Below are 23,568 nucleotides of genomic sequence, written 5' to 3'. Positions count from 1 at the left end.
TCAGATTTACTTAAAAATGTTTTATTTTATTTTTTTTACATCAAAAACAATACAAAAATGTAAAATTATTGTTTATATATTAAATATGTAAATGCTATAATTTGGTGAAACTATGGTTACACTGTGCATTTTTAAAGGATCATGACTAGAAAGTTTCGTATTTGTTTACATGAGAAGCCCCGCCCTTCAAGTTGACTCGAAACCACCGGAAGTTTACGCTCTGACGTCCAAAGCAGCGGAAACAGGTATGAGGCATAGAAACTGCCAGAACAGCTAGAGATACAGATTTAAACATGACATTTCACAGCTTTACATAAAGACCGTAGCTGTCAAACTGTTCGTCGAGTATCAGAGGGCGAACATAACGACTGTCAGATGAGTTTATTATGAGTTTATGTGTCGTGTTTTTAATCCGGGTAATCATTACGTAGCTATAACAGATTAGCTCTCGTGCTAATGTTGTGAAATATTAATCTGTACGAATTATAACCATTTAATAGTTTATACGGCGGTATGGGGTTAAACCTAACTCATTAAAACGATATATTGTCCTTTAGTCTTGCATGTAGACAGAAAGAACACGTAGACTTACAGTAACTGTGACTTTATTTATATGAACACCGATCATCTCTTTAGACTGCCAGAAACCTGTTCATGTCCTTCAATCTTATTCCTGACGCTTATTTATAGTCAGAAGGAGCTTAAAATCGATTGTGAAAGACTCGTTGTTATCTGTAAAAGGAAAGCTGCTTTCATTTGGACTCACATCTTGAGAGACTGTTATATTTGAAGCAGAAAGGAACAGGCTTGGTTGAGAAGAACCCATCAGCATCTGGCAGTGGAAATCTTCTTTCATTTGGATTCATAAGCCTATCCGAGTTGAGAAGCTGCGAGGATGCCTCTGCTGTTTTTGGAGCGGTTCCCCTGGCCCAGTTTACAGACATACACAGTCCTGAGCGCAGTTCTGCTCGCCGGGACCATCTTAAGTGCCTACAACACAGTGAGAGACTCAGAGTTCACATCTGCACTGACTGAAGACGCTCACAGCGGGGCGGAGGAGGAGGTCAAGCTGGAGACCTATGGCAATGTGACCACCAATGTGCTGCTGCATCTCATCACAGACAGCCTGTTTGTCTGGGTATGTGAGGCTTCGGCCTTTGGTTACAGATCTGGGCTGGTAAATTACAGGTTTTAGGTCAGATCCCACAAGGGTATATCCAAAAACTATCACCATTATTTCCTTGACATGTAACCTGTAATACAGAAGGTACTCAAGTGAGCTGTAAAGACACTCTGGATCAGGGTCTGCTAAATTAGTAGTAAAAATCTGAGTTCAGTTAACTTTTAAAGCATTTCAAATGTAACATGTACCAGATCGTGAGTCTGAGTTCCTATTGCCATGGAAAACCTGGCAATTTGAGGGAAATTGTGATTTCGAGGCCAGAAAAAGTTGTGGAAATTAATTAAATCTTAAAGGAATATTCTGTGTTCAATACTAGTTAAGCTCAATCGACAGCATTTCTGGCAGAATGTTGATAACCACAAAATTATTTAGACTTGGCTCTCCTTTTCTTTAATCCTTGTTCTGTGTTCATTTGTGCAAACACGTTTTGTGTTCCCGGTCAAAAATGTTCACTAAGTTTATAAATCTCTCATATTGCATATATTATAACAAGATATTGCATTAGATCTTTTTATCAACTTCTTTTTTAGTAATTATGACAAGGTATTTTTTTTTTTTTTTTTTACATATTTTTAAAACAAATTATTTTTATTGATAGAAGGATTAATTGGACTGAGCTTATACTGGGACAGTATAACTTCCTAAAACATAGATATAACATAGACAATGACATATCATAACTTACAGCAGACTATCCTGAATCAAACAAGCCCAAATGTAATATAGTATGATAAGTAGATCTTGAAATATTCCTCAAAGAGTGTACATGGAAAGACGATGCACAAAAGGGCACTCAACACACATTGTGTTTGTGTGTGGGTGTGCATATGTCTGAGGACTACACATATGTGCTCATATAAAGGATTTGGATGCTCCTGAAAACTAAATATTTCTGTATTTTGTAGTCTAATCCATTCATTTCCAATGGCTGGTCATTTTTGACCGGGAACACAAGTGCAATAAAATGGAGAAAAAAAAAAATGTAAAGAAAAAAGTGTTTTGTGTGTTTTCAAATACCACATGTGAACAAAGTCGAGGAATTTTATTCCAATTGGATTAAGTAAAAAATGAAATTAAAAAAATTGTAAGAAAAAAGAAAAGTCATCAGGGTCAAAGTGGCCAGAACACAAGTGTTAAATAAAGCAAAAATGGAGGTTGCGAATGAGTGGGGCACTCAAAAATGAGTGGGGCCAATTTTTGGAGGGTTTAAAGGCAGAAATGTGAAGCTTATAATTTATAAAAGCACTTACATTAATCCTTCAGTTAAAACCTGTGTTATTTGAGCTGTGAATTGTCGTTTTTGCGGAATTACAGGGTATATGGTGTTATGTCGTCATGGCAACCAAGTTGTAAAATTCAAAATGAAATTACACAGAAAAGGCTAATAAGTGATTTCATCACACTAAAATCATGTTAACACACATATTGTTTATGTCTTGTGGCTATACTTTTGAAACAGTAAGTATTTTAACGTTTACAGATTGGCCCCCATTCACTTCCATTGTAAGTGCCTCACTGGAACACAGATTTGTCCTTTTTTAAGAAAAGGAGGGACGAGTCTAAATACGTTTTTGTGTTAATCAACATTATGTCACAAATGCTGTCTATCAAGCTTGACTTGTGTTGAAACTGGAACATTCCTTTAAAGGCCATGGAAATTATTGAATAAAAAATATTTCTGTTTATATTTTGCTCTTAAATATTTCATCAGCTTGATATGGCTACATATTTTTTTGTTTTTGTCTAAATAGGAACATTGGTACACTAAAAAGCAGAATCATCTAAATCTGTTAATTCCCACAGGTCATGGTGAACACAGCATGCTGCATCCTCATGTTAATAGCTAAAGTGATCCAGTGCATTGTGTTCGGACCGCTGAGAGTCAGTGAGAAACAGGTAGGAATCAAATATGAAGATCACACTGTCACAGAGGTCCACAAAACATTACCTCAAACTGTTTTGGGTAATAAAGATACAGACGATTTTGTCACCAATTTTGTCAAGTTTGTAAGAGAGAAAAAAAAAAGTTATTTTTTGATGTCACAACCTAATTTCAACAATTCATTTTTTGAGATGTCAAGGAGATTCATTCTGATGTTATAATGGCTGATTTTGTTGAGTTGGCTGATCTTTAGGTCATAGGGTTAGGTAAAATATCTGGCAATACAGTTTATTGACAGCAAATGAAAGGTACACAACATTGCTGAAATATACACTTATTCGATAATATTTATGCAAAATTCATTGGAAAAATCAAAAGAAGAAATTTACTATGCATTGACAAGGCTGTAGATTGTGGAACTTACACAAGGGGCAACTAACAACAATTCTGTTATCAATTATTGGCATAGTGATAAGTAGGGAAGGAAATCAAAACTTCACCACTATACTACACAATCACTGGTGAGCGAATTCTGAACAACAAAGATTGTGATGCATTGGAAAATCGATATGGTCACATATCTCATTCATTTATTCTTTTATATAAATCAGTCAGAAACAGTTCCTGTTTTTATTTTTATTTACTTTCACTTCAAGAAGATTAATTCAGTCACCGTTCTGACTGATTTCTAAGAGTTTTTGATTGAATATAGAGAGCCAGCTCATAACATTTGAGTCATTTGTTCGGGAATCGGACTACACAGGTGGAACTATATGTTGTGTGTAATTTTTTTTATGGTGTTCCACTGCATCGGTGGAAGCCTTCAAATTTAGGAACTGTTAATGAAACTTGAATTCATGAAAATCATAGTTTTATTTATTTATTTATTGTTAAATAGAACTGATTCTGAAAAAGAATTGGTTCTCGTCTCCCAATCCTAGTTATCGGCCAGTGATGATAATCTCAAAATGGCCAAGTATCAGCTGATTAATTGGCTTGGCAATCACAAGTTAATTACCGGTAACTGGCAGTCATAAGTTGTTAATCTTGATGCATTATTGCCCTAAAAACAAAGACTTTTAAAGTCCATAATGAGTAATAGGCCTATTACTTGTTTTGAAGCTTTCAGCATTGATTTCCATAGTAATTTAACATCTTTACCTTCTGACATCCTGTTTCCTTACTCTCTGTCTGAGCAGCATCTGAAAGACAAGTTCTGGAATTTCGTCTTCTACAAGTTCATCTTCATCTTTGGTGTGCTGAATGTGCAGCGGGTGGATGAGGTGGTGCTGTGGTGTCTGTGGTTCTCCATGCTCATCTTCCTCCATCTGATGGTGCAGCTCTGCAAAGACCGCTTTGAATATGTGAGTGCAACTCATTTTGCATATTAGTGGTATTTTTTATATTTTTAAGAGTGGAAGTTTTCTTTATTAAAAGCAGCACTAATAAATAAATTTACTAGTGTTTCAACTGTTCAAACTGTTTCAAACAGTTCCCACTGTGAATAAAATGTACAATTGCTTTAACCACCCATATACAGCCAAAACATTTATTACTCTCAAAGTGGAAAGATTTGACTGTTGATACAGTATTTGTTTAGAGATATTTGTTTGGCTAAATCATTGTTTTGAGTGTACAGTTGAGATAATTGATTTGGTTAATTAGCTACCTTCCTTGATTCCTTCCTTTCTTGCGGACTTTCTTCTTCCTTTCTTAATTACTTCTTTCCCACCTTCCTTTTTTCCTTCCTTCCTTGCATTCTTTATACTACTTTGGGTGCTTCTCATTTCCTAAATTGTGCATCCTCGTTTCCTCGCTCCTCCTTCCTCGAACCCGTGACCCAGAAACTGATCGAAGTCTGCCGTCATTAAGGACGTACCCATTCTCTAAATGCACCGCGAGGATCGCGGAAGCTTATCGAGGACACTTGAGCAAGGAAACACCGGAGCATCCTATGCGGAAGACTTTTTGGTCCTGACACAGGCATAAACACTCCTCCCCCTTCACCTCTGACAATAGTTTTAATTCATGTTTAAGCTTTGCGGTTTAAATAAGCCATAAGTGTCACATACTTCAACAGTGCATCTTGAATTATTTGGATTTATTTTGAATATATTAATAAATAAAGTTTCAATAATATAATGGCAAGCATGCCGAGGTGATGCAGCTGTGCAAAAACGCGCACTGAAGTGATGCGCGAGTGAGCGAGGACATTTCATTTTTCAAACACGTCTTGCTTCGATTCCTCTCTCCTCCTTTCCTTCCATCCTTTCCTCATTTCTTAAGAGGGTGGAGCAAGGAAACGAGGAAAGGAAGTAAGGAAAGGAAATGAGGATGCACAAATTCAGAAATGAGAAGCACCCTGTCCTTCCTACCTTGCTGGCTGTCTTCTTTACTTCCTTTCTTGCTTCCTTAATAACTTCCTTCCGACCTTCCTTTATACTTAATCCTTTACCTTCTTTTTTTTCCTTCATTCCTTAACATATTTCCTTCCTTTATTGCTTCCTTAATAACTTCCTTCCTTAACTTTCTACTTTACTTACTTTTTTGCTTCCTTCTTTGCTTCCTTTCTTTCATCCTTTCTTGTTACCTTGATTCTGTCCTCCCTCCCTCCCATCCTTCCCTCATTTATTAACTTTTTCCTTCCTTTCCTCGTTTCCTCCATTCTTGCTACCCTAATTCCTTCCATCCTTCTGTCCATTCTGCCTTCCTTCCTTAACTTTCTCCTTTACTTCCTTTCCTCATTTCCTTCATTCCTGCTAATAGGGATGTGCCCGAAGCCGAATACCTTATTGGGAAAGGCACAGATAAAGATTTCAAAACAAATAACAGATTCATCCAAATAATATAAAAAATATTAGTTTGACTGATTATCCAAGAAGCACAATGATAAAGCGACATTTTAAATAAACATATCCAAAATTACAATGAATTTATGAATCTGTGCAGCCAATATTTCTGAAATGTAAAACTTATAAATGAAAATGCGCACGGTGTGATTTCAGATCGGATGTGTGTGGTCTCGACTCCGTTTGCGGTCTTTGTTAATTGTGTGCATCTGGAGCTGATCAAGTGTAACATTAAATAAGATATGACATCATATACACTTCCCACTTCTTGAAATGTCTGTTAATGTATCACACGATTCACACATAATGATTCTCATGTATTTATTTATAGCAAACCTGAACGCAATATTAAATTCCTGACCTGAAGTGATGATTTCACATCTGAGCTCATCTTTCCGTCTCTTAAAGTTGATCACATTTATATCCACATCAGCGAAGGTAATTATTTGTTTAAGGCTTTATTCCGAAAAATTTTTAAATGCTCCATAGAGTATTCATATATTCAGAATGTTAAATGAAGAAACTGAAACATGCTTTTCTTCTTCTTTAAACTGAAAAAAAAAAATAAATAAATAAAAATTATTATTAAACTGTGCTAAATATGAAAATGTTACGTGTTCTTAAGGCGCTATAAATTTAACTTTATTATTATTATTATTATTATTATTATTTAACTAAATAATGCTTTCCTATCTAATTTCTTTTAATGTTTGAATTTGTATTTATTATTCACTGCAAAATGTGTGCTTGACATTTCGCATTTTGCTTGACACCTCCTGCCTCCAGAGTAATATTATACATGCACAGACACAAACGAAAATACTGTTTCAGCAGATATTAATATCAGAAATACCAGGAGAAACCACAGTTAACAACATATTCCACAGTTAATGTAGCCGACAAATTCAGCATCATCTGGTATGAAAAAAAAGAATAAAATAATATTTTTTAAAATAATAATTGTATAATAATATTATTATTATTATTATTATTAGGCTGTTATTATGAAAAGACATATACAAGGCATATTTTATTAATAAAAAATATAAATGTAAGAGTAATACTTAAAAATGTGCGTTTCATTTAGTTTTGACACACTACCTGTTTAAGCCCCACCCACACCCGGTTCTATCCGAATACAGAGACAGATACAGATAATTTTGTCACATGAACAGATACAAATACAGATATTGGCTCCGCTGCACACCCCTGCTTGCTACCCTAATACCTTCCTTCCTTCTTTCCTTCCTAAACTTAGTTAACTTAACTTTCTTTACTTAATTTCTCTCTTTCTCTGTCTTCCTTCCTTTCTTCCTTCAATTTCCCCTTAACTTGCTTTCTAACTTGCTTTCCTGCTTACTTAATTACTTTCTCCCCATCCTTCTTGCATACTTCCTCCTCTCATTCTTCCTTTCTTTACTTCCTTGATTGCTTCCTACTCTTCTTCCTATATTTGGATATTTATATTTATTTATGTATTTATTGTGTTGCTTTCTGTCAGCTGTCTTTTTCCCCCACTACACCGATGGGCAGTCATGTGCGTGTGCTGGCTCTGCTGGTGTCTGTTCTGACGTGCTGTGGTGGTTTAGCCGTGCTCTGCGGTCTGGTCGGACATTTTCATGGCATGCACACTGTCGCTTTCATGACAGCAGAGGTTGGAAACATGTCTTTTTAAACTCTTCTTTAATGTTACATTACTTTGTAGAAAATATAAATTGAATAGTAGATCATTTTTGTTTTCCTCTTTGTTGGACATCTCTTGGTTAACCCCACATATTGCTTCCTGTCTCGCAGTGTTTGCTGGTGACAGTGCGCACAGGACATGTCATCATACGGTGTGTGTTGAGTTTAGAGTTTCATTAGCTTTGCTCTCTGAATAATCAGACGCATTCATCTAAAGGTTTTGATGTGATTTTCAGGTACTCCATCCACCTGTGGGACCTGAACCATGAAGGCACCTGGGAGAACAAGAGCTCACACATTTACTACACTGACTTCATCATGGAGTTGGCCATCCTCTGCCTAGACCTGATGCATCACATCCACATGTTGGTGAGAGCATTACGAAACCCATATGTCACTACTGATGAGTTTAGATTCAGAGAAAACAGAGTGAGACTATTTTATAATCTGCATTTAACTGGACAATCAAAAAACATCAAAGCCATTTTTTATTTCTTTTTCCCAGTTTCAATGTTGACATAGTTACTTCATTTTGGCTATTTAGGGCAGCATAGTGATTGATGAATTTGGCTTGATTAGACTCATTGAACTCATACTACTGAATTCTGAGGCTAACATAATGTTCCCTAACCAGTCTTTGACTTTAATTTGATTTGTGAAATGCTGCCTGTCAGAAGTACGTTAGGTGTAAACATTCCTAGTAGCATGCATGACTGCTTTCTCTTCTCAGATGAGCCTCATATGAGGGCTTTGAATAATGTGAATGCCTTTATTGTCATGTATTCATATTGCTTGCTCTTTTCCAGCTCTTCGGGAACATCTGGCTGTCCATGGCCAGTCTGGTGATCTTCATGCAACTGCGCTATCTCTTCCACGAGGTACAGAGGAGAATTCGCCGTCATAAAAACTACTTGCGTGTTATTGACAATATGGAGTCCAGGTGAGGAGCATATTGCATTTCAGACTTGCTCATTAAAATGTTTCTCAGCTGCTTTTCTGCAGGCATTAGATTATATTGTTCAACCTTTACGTAAAGAAGCGAATAACTAGAAGGTTGCTGGTTCGATCTCTCTAAGGAGTGAGCCATGAGCACCATTGAGCCCTTGAGGGAGGATCGTACATTAAATAAGATGCTTTGTGTATGCCTTCTGCTAAATGACTACATACATAAATATGAATGTGGTAAATACTGATACCTGCATCTTGTGTGAAAACAGTCAAGTATTTCACCCCAAAAATCAAACAATTTTATTTAGCCTGAAAAAGTATGTTTTAGGGCCATTAAGAATTTTGCATTCAATACATTGTGACATTATTTTTATGAAAATAAAGCACATTTCCCCACATTTCTCAATTATGGAAATTAGGGCCTTTTGAAATATTTGAAATATTACAAAAAAATATTTTTCCCAAATTGTGTGGAAATTTCAGTTGTATTTTTTTCTGGATTCCATTTTGTTTTAATTATATTTTATCATCAAAATTGTGTGTAATTAAATTAATTCATATTCATTTTATCAAATGAAAATATAATAATGTGTTCAACAAAATATTGCAGTTATTTTTGGTCAAATAAAGTGTTGAATATTAGAGCTTCACAGTATTAAGTTAAATGAAAACACACAGTAGTAACATATTTCTGTTGTTATGTCTTCAATTTCTTGCATCGTTTGAATCAAGCTTTTATTTTGAAGGAAAGCTGAGTAAAGACCTTTGAGTTTTTAATAAGCTCCCCATTTCAGATAAAATGCTGAAATACTTTATTCATTTAATTAAATCCAGTCACAGTGCAAACATTTTAATGTATTTGACTGTATTATTCAGTGTGTATTATGGGAAAGTTACTTGAAAAATGCACACGAATGCCTCCCCTTGTGTACAGGTTTGCTGTGGCGACGCCTGATGAACTGATGGCCAATAATGATGACTGTGCCATCTGCTGGGATTCAATGACTACAGCACGCAAGCTGCCCTGTGGACACCTTTTCCATAAGTAAATCCTTTCTAATAGCTGAAACAGTTAAAAATCCCATGCGAGATGCCAGTATTACAGTTATTATCGGGCAAAAGTCAAAACCACACAATTTCTGTTGTCCTCAAAATCATGCACTAGGGACGCTCCGATTGATCGGCCACCGATTGGTATTGGCCGATATTCACGTCCTATGACTTGATCGGTAATTTGGCCGATCGCATAAACCCATCGCATGCTGCAAAAGACGCACAACTCCTTTAAGACTTCAGCAGCGCTGTCATGGCATAACAGACTCGGAGTGTGGGGAATACCAGACGAGGCATCAAAGTAATATTTTAATGAAAACCTAAACAAAAAACATAAACACACACACACATGGCAGCTGCGTGTGGCTCTCTCTCTCTCTCTCGAACTGCTGCATCCGGCTCGGCCCTATCCCTCTCAACTGCTGCAGACTCACGGCCCGGCCCCGCCCTCCTACTGGTCACACTCCTCTCTCCTTTGCTTCAGGCCGGGGAACCCTTTCCGAGGAGGGGGCGTTGCCTTTCTGGCTTTCCCTGCCTTTCGAGACATGGGAAGGAGACAAGGGGAGGGAAAAGAGGAGAGCGAAAGGGCAAGGTGGAGTGACAGTGAGAGAGAGAGAGGAGAGAGAGAAAAAAAAAATTGCACGCCGGTTCCAAGACGTGCCATCCCTGGTCCTCGACCACTCCTCCACCCTGTGTCAGACGACAGCAGCTCCTCCCCAGGTTGACCAGAGCGAGTCCTCCGACCCCTGTCGGATGGAACGCCCCTCCGCGTTCTGGCAGCCGATAGCGAGCCGCTCCTCCCCTCACAGATGGCCGCGGCTGCTCCTTTGGGCAGACGGCAGTGGCGAGGACTCCATGACAGCGCATCCCTCCTCCTTCCCGGGCTTTGGAACCAATGTAATGCGGTTAAAATGGGCAAGGAGGAGGCGGGAACCGGATGAAGCATCAAAGTAATATTTTAATGAAAACTTAAACAAAAAACACAAACACACACACACAAATTGCAGCTGCGTGTGGCTCTCTCTCTCTCGAACTGCCACATCCGACTCGGCCCTATCCCTCTCCTCGGCTGATTAGCCCAATTGGGGGCCGGCCGTTCGGACTCACGGCCCGGCCCTGCCCTCCTCCTTGTCACAGCGCATTTTAGCGAGCCACTTGAATCATCAGCAGTGCTTGTAAGAGGAGTGTGGTGAACTTGACAATGACAAAACAAGTTCTTGGACAAAACAACCAAGTAAGCATTTATACAACAATTTTCACCATATGCTTTCCCTTGTAAAAGAGATATATTTTCCCCAGGTGAACCAAAAGTCACTGTAAATATGAAGTCAGATGTGAGATGAATTTGTCTTCCATAAACAAACAGGCCTAGTTTAATTTAGAAAAAAATTAAGAATTAGCTTTCCTACTTTTTGTTTCCCATTCGTCCAAGATTGGTTCGACGTGGAAGGTGTATAGCTGTTTTATCATAATTTAGTATAATCAAAAAACATTGTGTTTTTTTCTTGACGTGGAGAAACGGAGCATCTGGTGGTATAAATATATTTAGACTGGAATTACAATCACGGGAAGCAAACTTGATCTGTTGGTTGTTAATTCTTCTGCGCAGCGGATATAAGATACACGTTGTTATGCGCTCATGATAACGGCAGCGTTTAGAGACGCGTTTACAGTCACATATGTTTGCCCAGTCACATATGTTCACTTATAATGCAGCAGCCAGTCAATGTGATTGTTAACAATCATGTTAAAGGACACACTAGAGTAATCTAATATTATGCTATTGCCTCTTTATGAAGAGAGTTAGTTTACATCATCATCATCATAATTAGAGCAAGTTTCCCCAACTAACAATTTTTGGTTTCCAGAACATTCTCTGAACAGAGATTTAAGAGTTTTTGGTTTTCCAGGAACGTTTTTTTTTTTTTTTTTTTTTTTTTTTACGGAAATAGAACATTTGTTTTAGATTGTACAAGATGGTACCATTACGTTCCCTTAACGTCTTAATTTCTAGATCTTTTTTGCAACCATGCTGCAACCTCAATAAACAGACAAGCCATCGATAATTTCATTATTTATTCAAATGAATTAATTATTTTATAATCATAACACTCAGCCACAACACATTTTGGAAGACTGATATATCCTTTCTGCAACCCTTCTGTGCTTCAACACTGAAAACTGTGCCTTGTTTTTCAGTTTCTTAAAAACTTCCTCAGCACCATTAATATGTAGATATTAAAGGAAATTATTACAAATAACCAATGACTCCAACACAATTGGGTTTTTTAAAATCAGAAATTTATTGAAGACGGAAAAGAAATTTAATAAACAAATAATAAACCATTCAATTAACCTTGACCATGCTAATGTTAGATTAATTTCTTACCGTACAGTTTAGTGGCGACATCTCTTTTTCTCTTAAGTTGCAGTCAATAAACAGAAAACCTCTCGGTTAAACTTACACATCATATTCTTTTTGATTTTATGAGTCAGATCTGTATCAAATCAATAACATTTAGCCTATAGTTAACCTCACATTTATTTATTGAGGAAAGCGATAGAAAGAATGTCAGTCAGCGAGTCAGTCCCCGAATGACCGTTAATTATAAATTGCGCAAGAGAGCGAATTTCTGTGGCTGAATGAAGCATGTGCAGATCAAATGTGTATTCATATACAGTATAGCTATCAGACAGCGACTAAGGTAATTAGATTTTAAGATAATATATTAAGGTAGGAAGGTAGTGTATTCTTGAATATTTTTCTCATCTGTTCATTATAATGCGTTCAAATGCCATTTACTGTTAGCCTAACTATTTTCTGCATTTAATTAAATGCTAGCCAACTTCACTAATTTCATTCATTGTTGTCTGTCAACCTCTCTGAAATGTTTTTGAAAAATAGCCTAATCAAATATGATAATGAAAAATGTGAATGAAAAATTAAACCTAAAAATAACCATTAGAAAACTTTCTGTATGTTATTTTAAGGTTGTCCCACAAAAACCTCCCTGCAATGTTCTTGGAAGGTTAGTTTATGGTTACACAAATTTAACAAAAAAATAAGCATTAGAGAATATTTTGCAGAAGTGCTTTTAAGGTTGCCACAGAAAAACCTGCCTGCAATGTTCTGGGAACGTTAGTTTATGGTTTTAAAAATATAACCTTAAGAGAACGTTCCTAGAACGTTAGGAATTGGTTCCCAAACATTAACAAAATGGGAACCGTATGCTAATGTTAGGGGAATGTTCTGTGTTTGCTGGGTCCTCGTCACAGACTATTCACCTTTGGCTTGCTCACAGGGGATTTGTAAGACACTATTTTATTTTATTTATTTATTTATTTATTTGTGAAATGAAGGCCTACTATAAAAATAAATTATTGAAAAAAACATTTTTGAATTATAAACATCTTGACTGCTAAGTTAAGTTGACTATAAATTATGACTTCGGACTTTACTGGGAAGAAAATATAGAAATTGGACCTCTTACAATGTTATTTGAATACCACTGTCCTATTTGAACTTGTTAATTAGGCCTAATTAATCACACACACACACACAATTTTTGGTGTGCCACCCTAAAATTTTATTGTTCCCCTCTGGCTACCGTATTAAAAAAAATCCCGGGGGCTCCACAGAGCGGGAGAGGTATGGCAAATATAAAAGATTTGTGTACTGTACTGTTACTGTGGCGTTTCACACGCGACAAGGCAAAGAGAAAACAGTGTGAGCTTTGAAACGGTTCTTACTATCATTCATGGCTGTAGCTTCTCAGTCTCCGCCAGGCATAGGCATCTCAGTAATAATGCGAGTTACAAGTTGTGGTGGAATTCAAACATCTTTATTAAATATCTTCAGATTAAATGGCATTAACAACAGTAGCACCTGTAGAGTCCAGAAACATGCGCTCTTTCTCCGCTTTCCTTTCATCTCTTGCCCTCATGAGAGAGCGCGTGTTCCTCTCATTAAAGTTCAAGCAGCAACAAGTGAAAAATTTACTATTAATACAATCATCCATTTAAATGAAAAGACAGGGAAGAAATGTATAAATATAACAATTCTTTATACAATATTAAGATAACATAATATAATGTATTCAATATAATGCCAAAATAAAATAAGGAATAATAATAATTAAATGAAATAATGACAATGAATCAATAACCAAAACACATTACATTAGGTTTAATTGCACCTATGGGTTTTCAGTTTGTCTTCAGTTTCACACTAAGCTTCATTTTTTTATAGGGCTGTCTATCTTAATATAGAGAATATTTTGTTAGCCTTCTTGTTTTAAAGTCTTATTAAAAAAGCTATTTTAATAAGCCTTTTAAACTTTTTTTTTTTGTCAGCAAAAAAATTGGCAAATTGATATTACTGGGAAGAGGAAAATTCAGTTAATTGTGACTGTGCAGAAAGCTTACGTATAGACAGTTATGATAGAGATCCTGATAAAAGGAGAAATGACCAGTATCGGGATCGGTATCGGCCGATCAGGTGACAAGACAATCGGTGATCGTATCGGCTGTAAAAATCCTGATCGGAGCATCACTATCATGCAGTCTCTAATGCATGTAGAACAGTTCTTCAGGTGTCTTATTATTTATCTGTTTCATTGTTAATGGGACTGTTGATTTTTTTTTTTTTTTTTTACCTGTGTGTTTGTTCAGTTCCTGTCTGCGCTCATGGCTGGAGCAGGACACATCCTGTCCCACATGCCGCATGTCTCTGAACATCAATGAAGGCGGAAGAGAGAGAGAGGAGGGACAGAGAGAGCCACTGGATGATAATTTGGCCGCAGGGACAGGAGCAGAGGCCCGACCACACCTCAACCAACACAACCACTTCTTCCACTTTGATGGTGAGATGTTTCTATATACATTGGCATGCACATGGCTACTTCTATAGTTTGAAGGTCACATTTAGGGCCGGACGATATATTATTATTCACAATAAAGCCACAATGATTTAGCTGTCAATATAAAATTAAGCAACACCTTGAATCACAAATTCTTTGTCTTGCGTCTTGCTTGTGTGAAAGTGTAAAGACAAAGATGTTTTAAGAAAGGTCTCTGATATAAACTTCAATTGCAAAAATGGCTTTAGAGTTGGTACTGTAAGTTCAATTCATTTCCGTGGATATGTTTAAACTGTCCTTTTCAGTAAATCAAAACTCTAATTGAATGCTTTGTTTGCGACATTACTAAAATATGTTCACAGAAGTATCGATGTTAAATTTTTCTTAAATGTTGCAGTAAAATTATATGTAGGTGAATATTGTGGTTTATTAATGTATTGTTATATTGGTGCATTTAAATGAAAATTATTAAATATTCTTCATTGTGTTCATTTAGTGAAAAACATGCCATGATTATTTTTAACTAGATTTTACTGTTTTTTTTTTTTTATTTATTTCTTGCATTATATATTTAAATATAATTGGCCGCAATATCAATGTATAATGAATATTGTCAAAAATCTACAAAAATATAAAGATGTTATTATGTGATAGTGATAGTGGTGATAGTGATGTCCCATTTGCAAAAAATCGTTTAAGTCAAAAAATTTATCAATTTTGTTCTTTTGAATTGGCCAAAATTATTATTTTTAAATTGATTTTACTGCCTTTTAGTTAGATGCTCACATCAAACATTTTTAATGTACTTGGTCACATATACAGTATATATTGTGGCAGGTGAGCAAGAGAAAGATGGTAGTGGGTGTGGAGTCGGGCCTCAGAGAGGCCTCCATTTGGTCGGAGTGGGCGTGCCAGGGGATACCTCTCTGATCCAGCACTCCCTCTCGCTCGCGCCAGGGTAGGGACAGAGAAACGCAGGTTAAAGATGACAACCTCAACCGACCATAGTGTAAATGACAAATATAATTGCAACAGTTACCCTTTTGGAGGTTAGGAGGCTGTCCCCCTCTGGGTTCTCCAGCAGACCAGCAAGCGAGAGGGCAAGTGAGGTTATCGTTGGTGCCCAGCTGCACCATCTAGGCTCACAAAGGTGCCCTTATTCTCCACCTCTGTGGCGGGGTGAGCGAGAGAGTCACAGTGGGTGTGACGTCAGGCCTCTGAGAGGCGTTTATTTAAAATTAAAAAACAGAAAAGTGGGAATAAAGTGTCCAAAATAAAGGGGATCTGGCGTCCTCGTCCAAGCAGCGCGGCTTCCCTGGGCCGTGGTGTGTGAGGGGAATAGCGGCTCGGCATCCCGCCCGTTGTTTGCGATGCGTGCTCCAGTCCGCAGCGTGGCATGTAATTTGCATCGGACCCTTCCCCACTCCGTTCCTGGACCTGCAGGGAGGCCAGCATGAAGGGACCGGTCTCCCAAGCAGAGGCGCGCTTGGTTTTTAAAGGCAACGGCGATGAGGTACTTCATTGAGTTCAGGTGCGCCCCATCATGCTTTGCCAAATGAGTGCGCCCCTCCTCTCTCCTGCCCATTCCCATTGGGAGCCTAGGAAGGGCAGCTGATCCAAAGGGCGGTGCGTCTCTGATGTCAGGGGAGGTCATCATGTCACAAGATATATTGAATATTGTCACATCGTCTTAAACAATCTATAATTTTTTATTTATTTTTTTAAAGAAAAGGGAGGGATGAGTTGAAATAAATGTTTGTGGTAATCAACATTATGCCACAACTGCTGTCGGTTTAATTTAACTCGTATTGAACTTTAAATATTCCTTTAACATCTTACTGATGATTTGACCTAAATGGCGATAAAATCTTCACTTGGTCAACCTCAGGGTCCCGGATTGCCAGTTGGTTGCCCAGTTTCTCAGTGGAGGTCATGCACACCACCAACATCCTGGCCATCGCCCAGGCCAACAACTCACAGCTCAACACCATGGTGAGTCCTTCATGTCGCATCAAATGTGCTCTATCTGAACTGCACAAGGCTCCCTGTTCTAATCCTGGTTTTCCCTGGATTTCACAGGCCCATCAGATCCAGGAGATGTTTCCTCAGGTTCCTTATCATCTGGTCCTGCAGGATCTGCAGCTAACACGCTCTGTGGAGGTCACCACTGATAACATCCTCGAGGGCAGGATACAGGTGCCTTTCCCTGCACAGGTGAGATGACCATCCCTACCTGAAGGACTTGGAGAGTTTATAGAGGAAAAGCTGGCATGTTTAAAGGCAGCATTAATCAGCATTTGCAATGCTTTAAACTTTCATTTGACATTATTTCTGAGTGAAACTGAATATTCAGCTGAAAATTTCAAATGAAAAGCTAGATTTTATTAGATACTTAATAGTAGGCTTTATTATTGGATTATATTTTTTTGTTCCTGCCCACACAGCCTTGCTTACGTCAGCAGCCGTTAGCTCTTATTTCTTTAGAATAACTATGCACAGATGAATTAAAGAAAACAGGTCAATTATGGAATCATGTTGTCTTCAACATGAACGTTATGGTGGAATTGAGATGACATAGGATGATGAGTATAAACATTTGTGACTGAAATGTTTTTTTTTTATTTTTATTTTTTTAAGCAAAGTCTTTCAAAAGAAAAAGGGAAAAACAACTGTAAAATAATGTTTGTCTCATACCGTTGTGTCTCGTGTAGGCTGTGGAGCGCACACCCATACAGGTGAACTCTGTTATTGAAGATGCTGCAGGTACCAGTAGCAGTTCAGAGGTCGCAGCCCCTGAGGCAGAAGACTTTGAGGTGAGGGGCAGCCGCTTTTCCAAGTCTGCAGATGAGAGACAGAGGATGCTAATGCAGCGGAAGGAGGAGCTGATGCAAAGAGCTCGCAGGTAAGCCTCCCTCTTTTTTTTTTCTTTCTTTCAGGTTTGAACTGAACACCATATATCTCGCAAGCCTGTCAAGAAGTTATTTCACCCCAGAAAAAATAAATAAATATATATATATATACACATACATATGTATGTATGTATGTATGTATATATATATATATATATATATATATATATATGTGTGTGTGTGTGTATATATACAAACTATATATTTAGGACATCTACTTTGTGCATGACATGAGTAATTTTTCCAACAATTGTTTACAGACAGATTGTTTCACTTTTAATTGACTATGTCACAGTTCCAGTGGGCCAGAAGTTTACATACACTAAGTTAACTGTACCTTTAAGCAGCTTGGAAAATTCCAGAAAATGATGTCAAGCCTTTAGACAATTAGCCAATTAGCTTCTGATAGGAGGTGTACTGAATTGGAGGTGTACCTGTGGATGTATTTTAAGGCCTACCTTCAGACTTAGTGCCTCTTTGCTTGGCATCATGGGAAAATCAAAAGAAATAGCCAAGACCTCAGAAAAAACATTGTGGACCTCCACAAGTCTGGTTCATCCTTGGGAGCAATTTCTAAATGCCTGAAGGTACCATGTTCATCTGTACAAACAATAGTACGCAAGTATAAACACCATGGGACCATAAAGCCATCATACCGCTCAGGAAGGAGACACATTCTGTCTCCTAGAGATGAACGTAGTTTGGTGCAAAAAGTGCAGATCAATCCCAGAACAACAGCAAAGGACCTTGTGAAGATGCTGGAGGAAACAGGTAGACAAGTATCTATATCCACAGTAAAACGAGTCCTATATCGACATAGCCTGAAAGACTGCTCAGCAAGGACGAATCCATTGCTCCAAAATCACCATAAAAAAGCCAGACTACAGTTTGCAAATGCACATGGGGGCAAAGATCTTACTTTTTGGAGAAATGTCCTCTGGTATGATGAAACAAAAATTTAACTGTTTGGCCATAATGACCATCATTATGTTTGGAGGAAAAAGGGTGAGGCTTGCAAGCCGAAGAACACCATCCCAACTGTGAAGCATGGGAGTGGCAGCATCATGTTGTGGGGATGCTTTGCTGCAGGAGGGACATCTCAAGACATCAGCCAGGAATTTAAAGCTTGGTCACAAATGGGTCTTCCAAAATGGACAATGACCCCAAGCATACCTCCAAAGTTGTGGCAAAATGGCTTAAGGACAACAAAGTCAAGGTATTGGAGTGGCTATCACAAAGACCTGACCTCAATCCGACAAAATTTGTGGGCAGAACTGAAAAAGTGTGTGCGATCCAGGAGGCCTACAAACCCGACTCAGTTACACCAGTTCTGTCTGAAGAAATGGGCCAAAATTCCAGCAACTTGTTGTGAGAAGCTTGTGGAAGGCTACCCAAAATGTTTGACCCAATTTAAAGGCAATGCTACCAAATACAAACAAAGTGTATGTAAACTTCTGACCCACTGGGAATGTGATGAAAGAAATAAAAGCTGAAATAAATAATTCTCTCTACTATTATTCTGACATTTCACATTCTTAAAATAAAGTAGTGATCCTAACTGACCTAAGACAGGGAATGTTTTCTACGATTAAATGTCAGGAAATATAGTGGGAAGGGGAATAGCATAATAGAATAGACTTCAACTTATATATATATATATATATATATATATATATATATATATATATATATATATATATATATATATATTTAGCCACAACATTAAAGCCATCTGCCTAAAATTGTGTAGGTCCCCCTCGTGCCACCAAAACAGCGCCAACCCGCATCTCAGAATAACATTCTGAGATGATATTCTTCTCACCACAATTGTACAGAGTGGTTATCTGCATTATCGTAGGCTTTGTCAGTTCGAACCAGTCTGGCCATTCTCAGTTGTCCTCTCTCATCAACAAGGCAGCTACTCAATACTCAAACCAGCCCATCTGGCACCAACAATCAGCCAATCGTGTGGCAGCAGTGCATAGAATCATGCAGATATGGGTCACGAGCTTCAGTTAATGTTCACATCAGAATGGGGAAAAAATGTGATCTCAGTGATTTGGACTGTGGCATGATTGTTGGTGCCAGATGGGCTGTTTTGAGTATTTCTATAACTGCTGATCTCCTGGGATTTTCACGCACAATAGTCTCTAGAATTTACTCAGAAATGTGCCAAAAACAAAAAACATCCAGTGAGCAGCAGTTCTGTGGATGGAAATGCCTTGTTGATGAGAGAGGTCATCAGAGAATGGCCAGAATGGTTTGAACTGACAAAGTCTATGGTAATTCAGATAACCGCTCTGTACAATTGTGGCGAGAAGAATATCATCTCAGAATGTTATTCTGAGATGCGGGTTGGTGCTGTTTTGGCGGCACGAGGGGGACCTACACAATTTTAAGCAGGTAGTTTTAATGTTGTGGCTGATCGGTTTGTGTGTAATATATATATATATATATATATATATATATATATATATATATATATATATATATATATATATATATATATATATGAGAGAGAGAGAGATGTGTGTGTTTGTGTGTGTGTTTTGCTCTAAGAAGATGAAGCCTGTTTTAGGACATTATTTTCTTGACAATTAAGCACATTTTACTGTAAAGATTTTACCACATACTTGACAATAGTGCAAATATCATTTTCATTACTGTAATGCGTGAAACAAATATGATATTAAAGTGTTTATACATCATGGTGGTATTTGTGGTGAATTTAATTCAGGCTTATTTGAATTCTAAAAAGTCATTGATTCACAGACTTTTTTTTTTCCAGTAATACAGTAAAACAAATTACTGTATTACAGTAAAGACAATTTAATGAGAATCACCATTCTGAAAACTCCAAAGTAAAATGTCCAAACTCATTACAGTAATGAGATTTTCATTTCAAGCCATTTTCATTTCAGCTTTACATAAAATCATGCTGTTAATTGTCTGGAAAATAAAACAATGCCAAAAAAAAAAAAAAAAAAAAACGTCAATGGTCCTAAAAGTAGACTTCTTTTCTTGCAAAATAGAATTTCTTGAATTATTCTCATAATTTGGGGGGAAATATGACCTGGACGTAGAGATTCACCCTTACACTGCTTTGCTTTAAACTGATGGAATGGGAGTGCCCCAAGGCCCTGGTTTAGGCCCTTTCTGGTTTTAGCATGTCACTGTGTTCTCTTTGTTAGACGTTTTCTGAACAATAAACCTGAAGATGGAGATGTTTCCTCTTTTACTGCCGCTGAAAATGACGACACTTTGGCCTATGTGGAGTACGAAGATTTTGATTCAGTGACCCTGCGGCGCAGGAGGCTAGCGGCCGCAGCCGAGAGACGTATGCAGAGGCAGCCAGACCCGCCTCTGTGAGATGGCTCCACCCATGTGCATGTATCGACACTGCCCACCTCTAATCCCGCCCATGGCTAAATAGTTTAAGAGGGATGAGTCTTTTCTTTTTCCATTGTAGAACCGAGCAAAAATGCATGATGTGCCTGTGATACAGCCATGCCGATCAGAAAAAGTCTAAAGCCGCTGTATCATACAATTTTGGTCTGAACAACGCACATTTGCGCAATACACTTGCACCAATCGTAATAATGTATTTTCCATCAAATTAATATTTGGCATTGTTGCCACAGCAGTGAAAGAAGTTTCAAATAAAAGGAACGTGTCTTTTATTTGCAGGTCTGCTGCACACAAAATCATTTGAAAAAAGTTTGTATTTAAGGAAATAAGAGCATGGTTTGGACAGATTGCCTTGAGTTTGAATTTCGTTTTAATTTTTCCAATGTTCTTGAAATTTTCAAATTTCTTGAATGCGTTTTGTTTGAATGTTAGGCTAGATTTTAGAGAAAAAAATTTAAACTTTTTAACAAAAATATATTGTTTATTGCTAACTCGACTCAGATAAGCCTAGAGCTTATGCAGTGAAGAATGCGCTAGAGTTGATCTGTTTGTGAATTTTATTGAGTTTCTTCACTGGCCAGTTTTTGCGGCCGGCGAGTGTTTGAGTGTTTTGAGCTATCTAGTGTGCTCATTATACCATCATGGCTTTTATTGAGTCTCTGAAAACAGTTAAACAGGAAAGTGGTGTACATCCTGGTGTGTCTGTTTGAAGTTGGCGTTGACTCACTAGTCAGTGATTTATATAATTTGGATAATTTGCATTGTTGTGACAAATCTCTCTGTTTATATGTGCATCGTACAAACTGTTCATTTTAGTCACATGATCTTGTTTCTCTTGCCGTAGTGTTGTTGCTCAAACACTGCCATGGTTTATATTTGGAGTATCTTCAGTTCAGGTCAACTGTCATCTTATTGTGTTGCTCTCCTTTTCTTTTTTTCTTTTTTTCTTTTTTTTTTTTTTTTTGGAGCAACAGTTAAAGACTCTGGGCCTCATTCTTGAAACTCAGTAAATTATTTTTCTTAAAAACATTATGTAAATTACTTTTTTTACAAAAGATTTGCACAGAAATTCATTCTGGTTGTGTTTCATGAAAAGGACTAATGTGGGGTGGGTTGGGGTGGGGGGGTCAAGGCATACATAATAATGGTCGTTAGGTCAGTTTTGTAGCTTTTGGTTTTAAAGGAATATTCTGGGTTTAATACAAGTTAAGCTCAATCAACAGCATTTGTGGCACAATGTTGATTGCAACTATAATTAATTTCGACTCGTCCCTTATTTTTAAAAAAAAGCAAAAATCGAGGTTACAGTGAGCACTTACAATGGAAGGGAATGGGGTCAATCCGTAAACATTAAAATACTCACTGTTTCAAAAGTATTGCTACAAGATGTAAACAATATGCATGATAACGATTTTATTGTAATAAAAACACTTACTTTTTCTGTGGAAAGTTTATCCAATTTTACAACATCTTTACAGCTCAATAATGCATGAATAATGCAAATAATTTTTTTTTTTTTTACAACTTCCATTGTAAGTGTCTCACTGTAACCTCGATTTTTGCTTTTTTTTTTTTTTTAATGAAAGAGAAGGCCGACTCGAAATAATTTTTTGTAGTTGTCAACATTATGCCACAAATGCTGTCGACTGAGCTTAAATTGTATTGAACCCAGAATATTCTGTTAAAGATATTTACGTTTCAATGTACTAATTGGCTGAAAGAACTAATGTCTATAAATGCTCAGTTTTTACCGGCTTTTGACATTCATAATACATTTTCACAAATGACATTCAGCAACAGGATAATTAATATGGGCGCAGAAAAGTAATTCACAAATTTGCATGTTGAGTTTGTGAATGAGCTTTCATGTAATCACACGTGACATTTTTATTTTGCATTTTCCTTCTGTTAGATCAACCAACTACAACCCAATCACTGATCATTTATTATTTAATTGAGCACATATTGGCTGTGGTGTCTCTGATGTTTTACACTGTGAATCTGCTGTATCAAATGTTTTAAGGGTCGTATGGACATTTTGGTCTTTCTCTGTGCAAGAAATCACTGTTTATGATGTCCATAACCCATTTCCTAAACAGTTATTCCCAAAGATTGCCTCCTTTTGTTGAGTTTCGTTACTGAAAGTGGACATTGTAAAACAAAGTGCTATCTCTTTGACCACAGGTCAACGTGGAACATGTTTGTTTTGGTTGCACAGACGCACCTTTCAACAGTAATTCTTTATGTATTAATGAAATATCTACTGGTCTGATTACGATAATAATACAGTTGATGTTCATGCACCTGAGTGAAGTATAGGAGTGCTTTTTGTACACAATTTATTAATTTGTGCCTCAGAACAGTGGATCAATACTAGTTTGATTTGTGTAAATAATTTTATAATAAAGATTGTATAATACATGTGAATTGATCCTGTACAAAATAAATGTCACAGCTGCTTTAGAAGCTTTTAATCACATTTCTCAGACTGTTTTTTTTTTTCTGTATGCATGAATATATTTGTGCAAAAATATAACTTTTTCGCATTTGGGGTTGACACATTCCAGAACAATAGCAATTGTGAATTAATAATTTTGATAAGTGAATTGATGATTTTGAGGTTATAGGAATATCAAGTCACTTAATTTCTAAGTAAAATATGATGCAAGTATTAAAGTCCTTTACTGACTCTTAATTTATTTCACATTTATTCATGACACGTTTAACCATGTATTCGTATTTCAATGTGCTTTGAACTTTTAATCTTTAAAAATAGTGCTGACACATAAAGCAT

The 23,568-nt window shown here is 37.1% G+C and overlaps 1 protein-coding gene across 1 annotated transcript; it reads left to right on the top strand.

Moving 5' to 3' along the window:
* The first annotated feature begins 195 nt into the window (after positions 1 to 195).
* On the top strand, positions 196 to 23,253 carry LOC127437456 (E3 ubiquitin-protein ligase AMFR-like). Its single transcript, XM_051692388.1, has 13 exons — positions 196 to 1,138; positions 2,987 to 3,079; positions 4,265 to 4,429; positions 7,416 to 7,568; positions 7,709 to 7,749; positions 7,834 to 7,966; positions 8,404 to 8,537; positions 9,480 to 9,590; positions 14,270 to 14,460; positions 16,346 to 16,449; positions 16,537 to 16,671; positions 17,169 to 17,359; positions 20,558 to 23,253. Exons 1-13 carry the CDS (start codon positions 896 to 898, stop codon positions 20,733 to 20,735), a joined length of 1,872 nt encoding a protein of 623 aa, XP_051548348.1. The 5' UTR covers positions 196 to 895; the 3' UTR covers positions 20,736 to 23,253.
* The last annotated feature ends 315 nt before the right edge of the window (positions 23,254 to 23,568 follow it).

The sequence above is a fragment of the Myxocyprinus asiaticus genome, chromosome 48 (genome assembly GCF_019703515.2).
Source record: "Myxocyprinus asiaticus isolate MX2 ecotype Aquarium Trade chromosome 48, UBuf_Myxa_2, whole genome shotgun sequence".
NCBI lineage: Eukaryota > Metazoa > Chordata > Actinopteri > Cypriniformes > Catostomidae > Myxocyprinus > Myxocyprinus asiaticus.
Note: the sequence above shows the minus strand (reverse complement) of the source record. Positions and strands in the feature narration are given on the sequence as shown.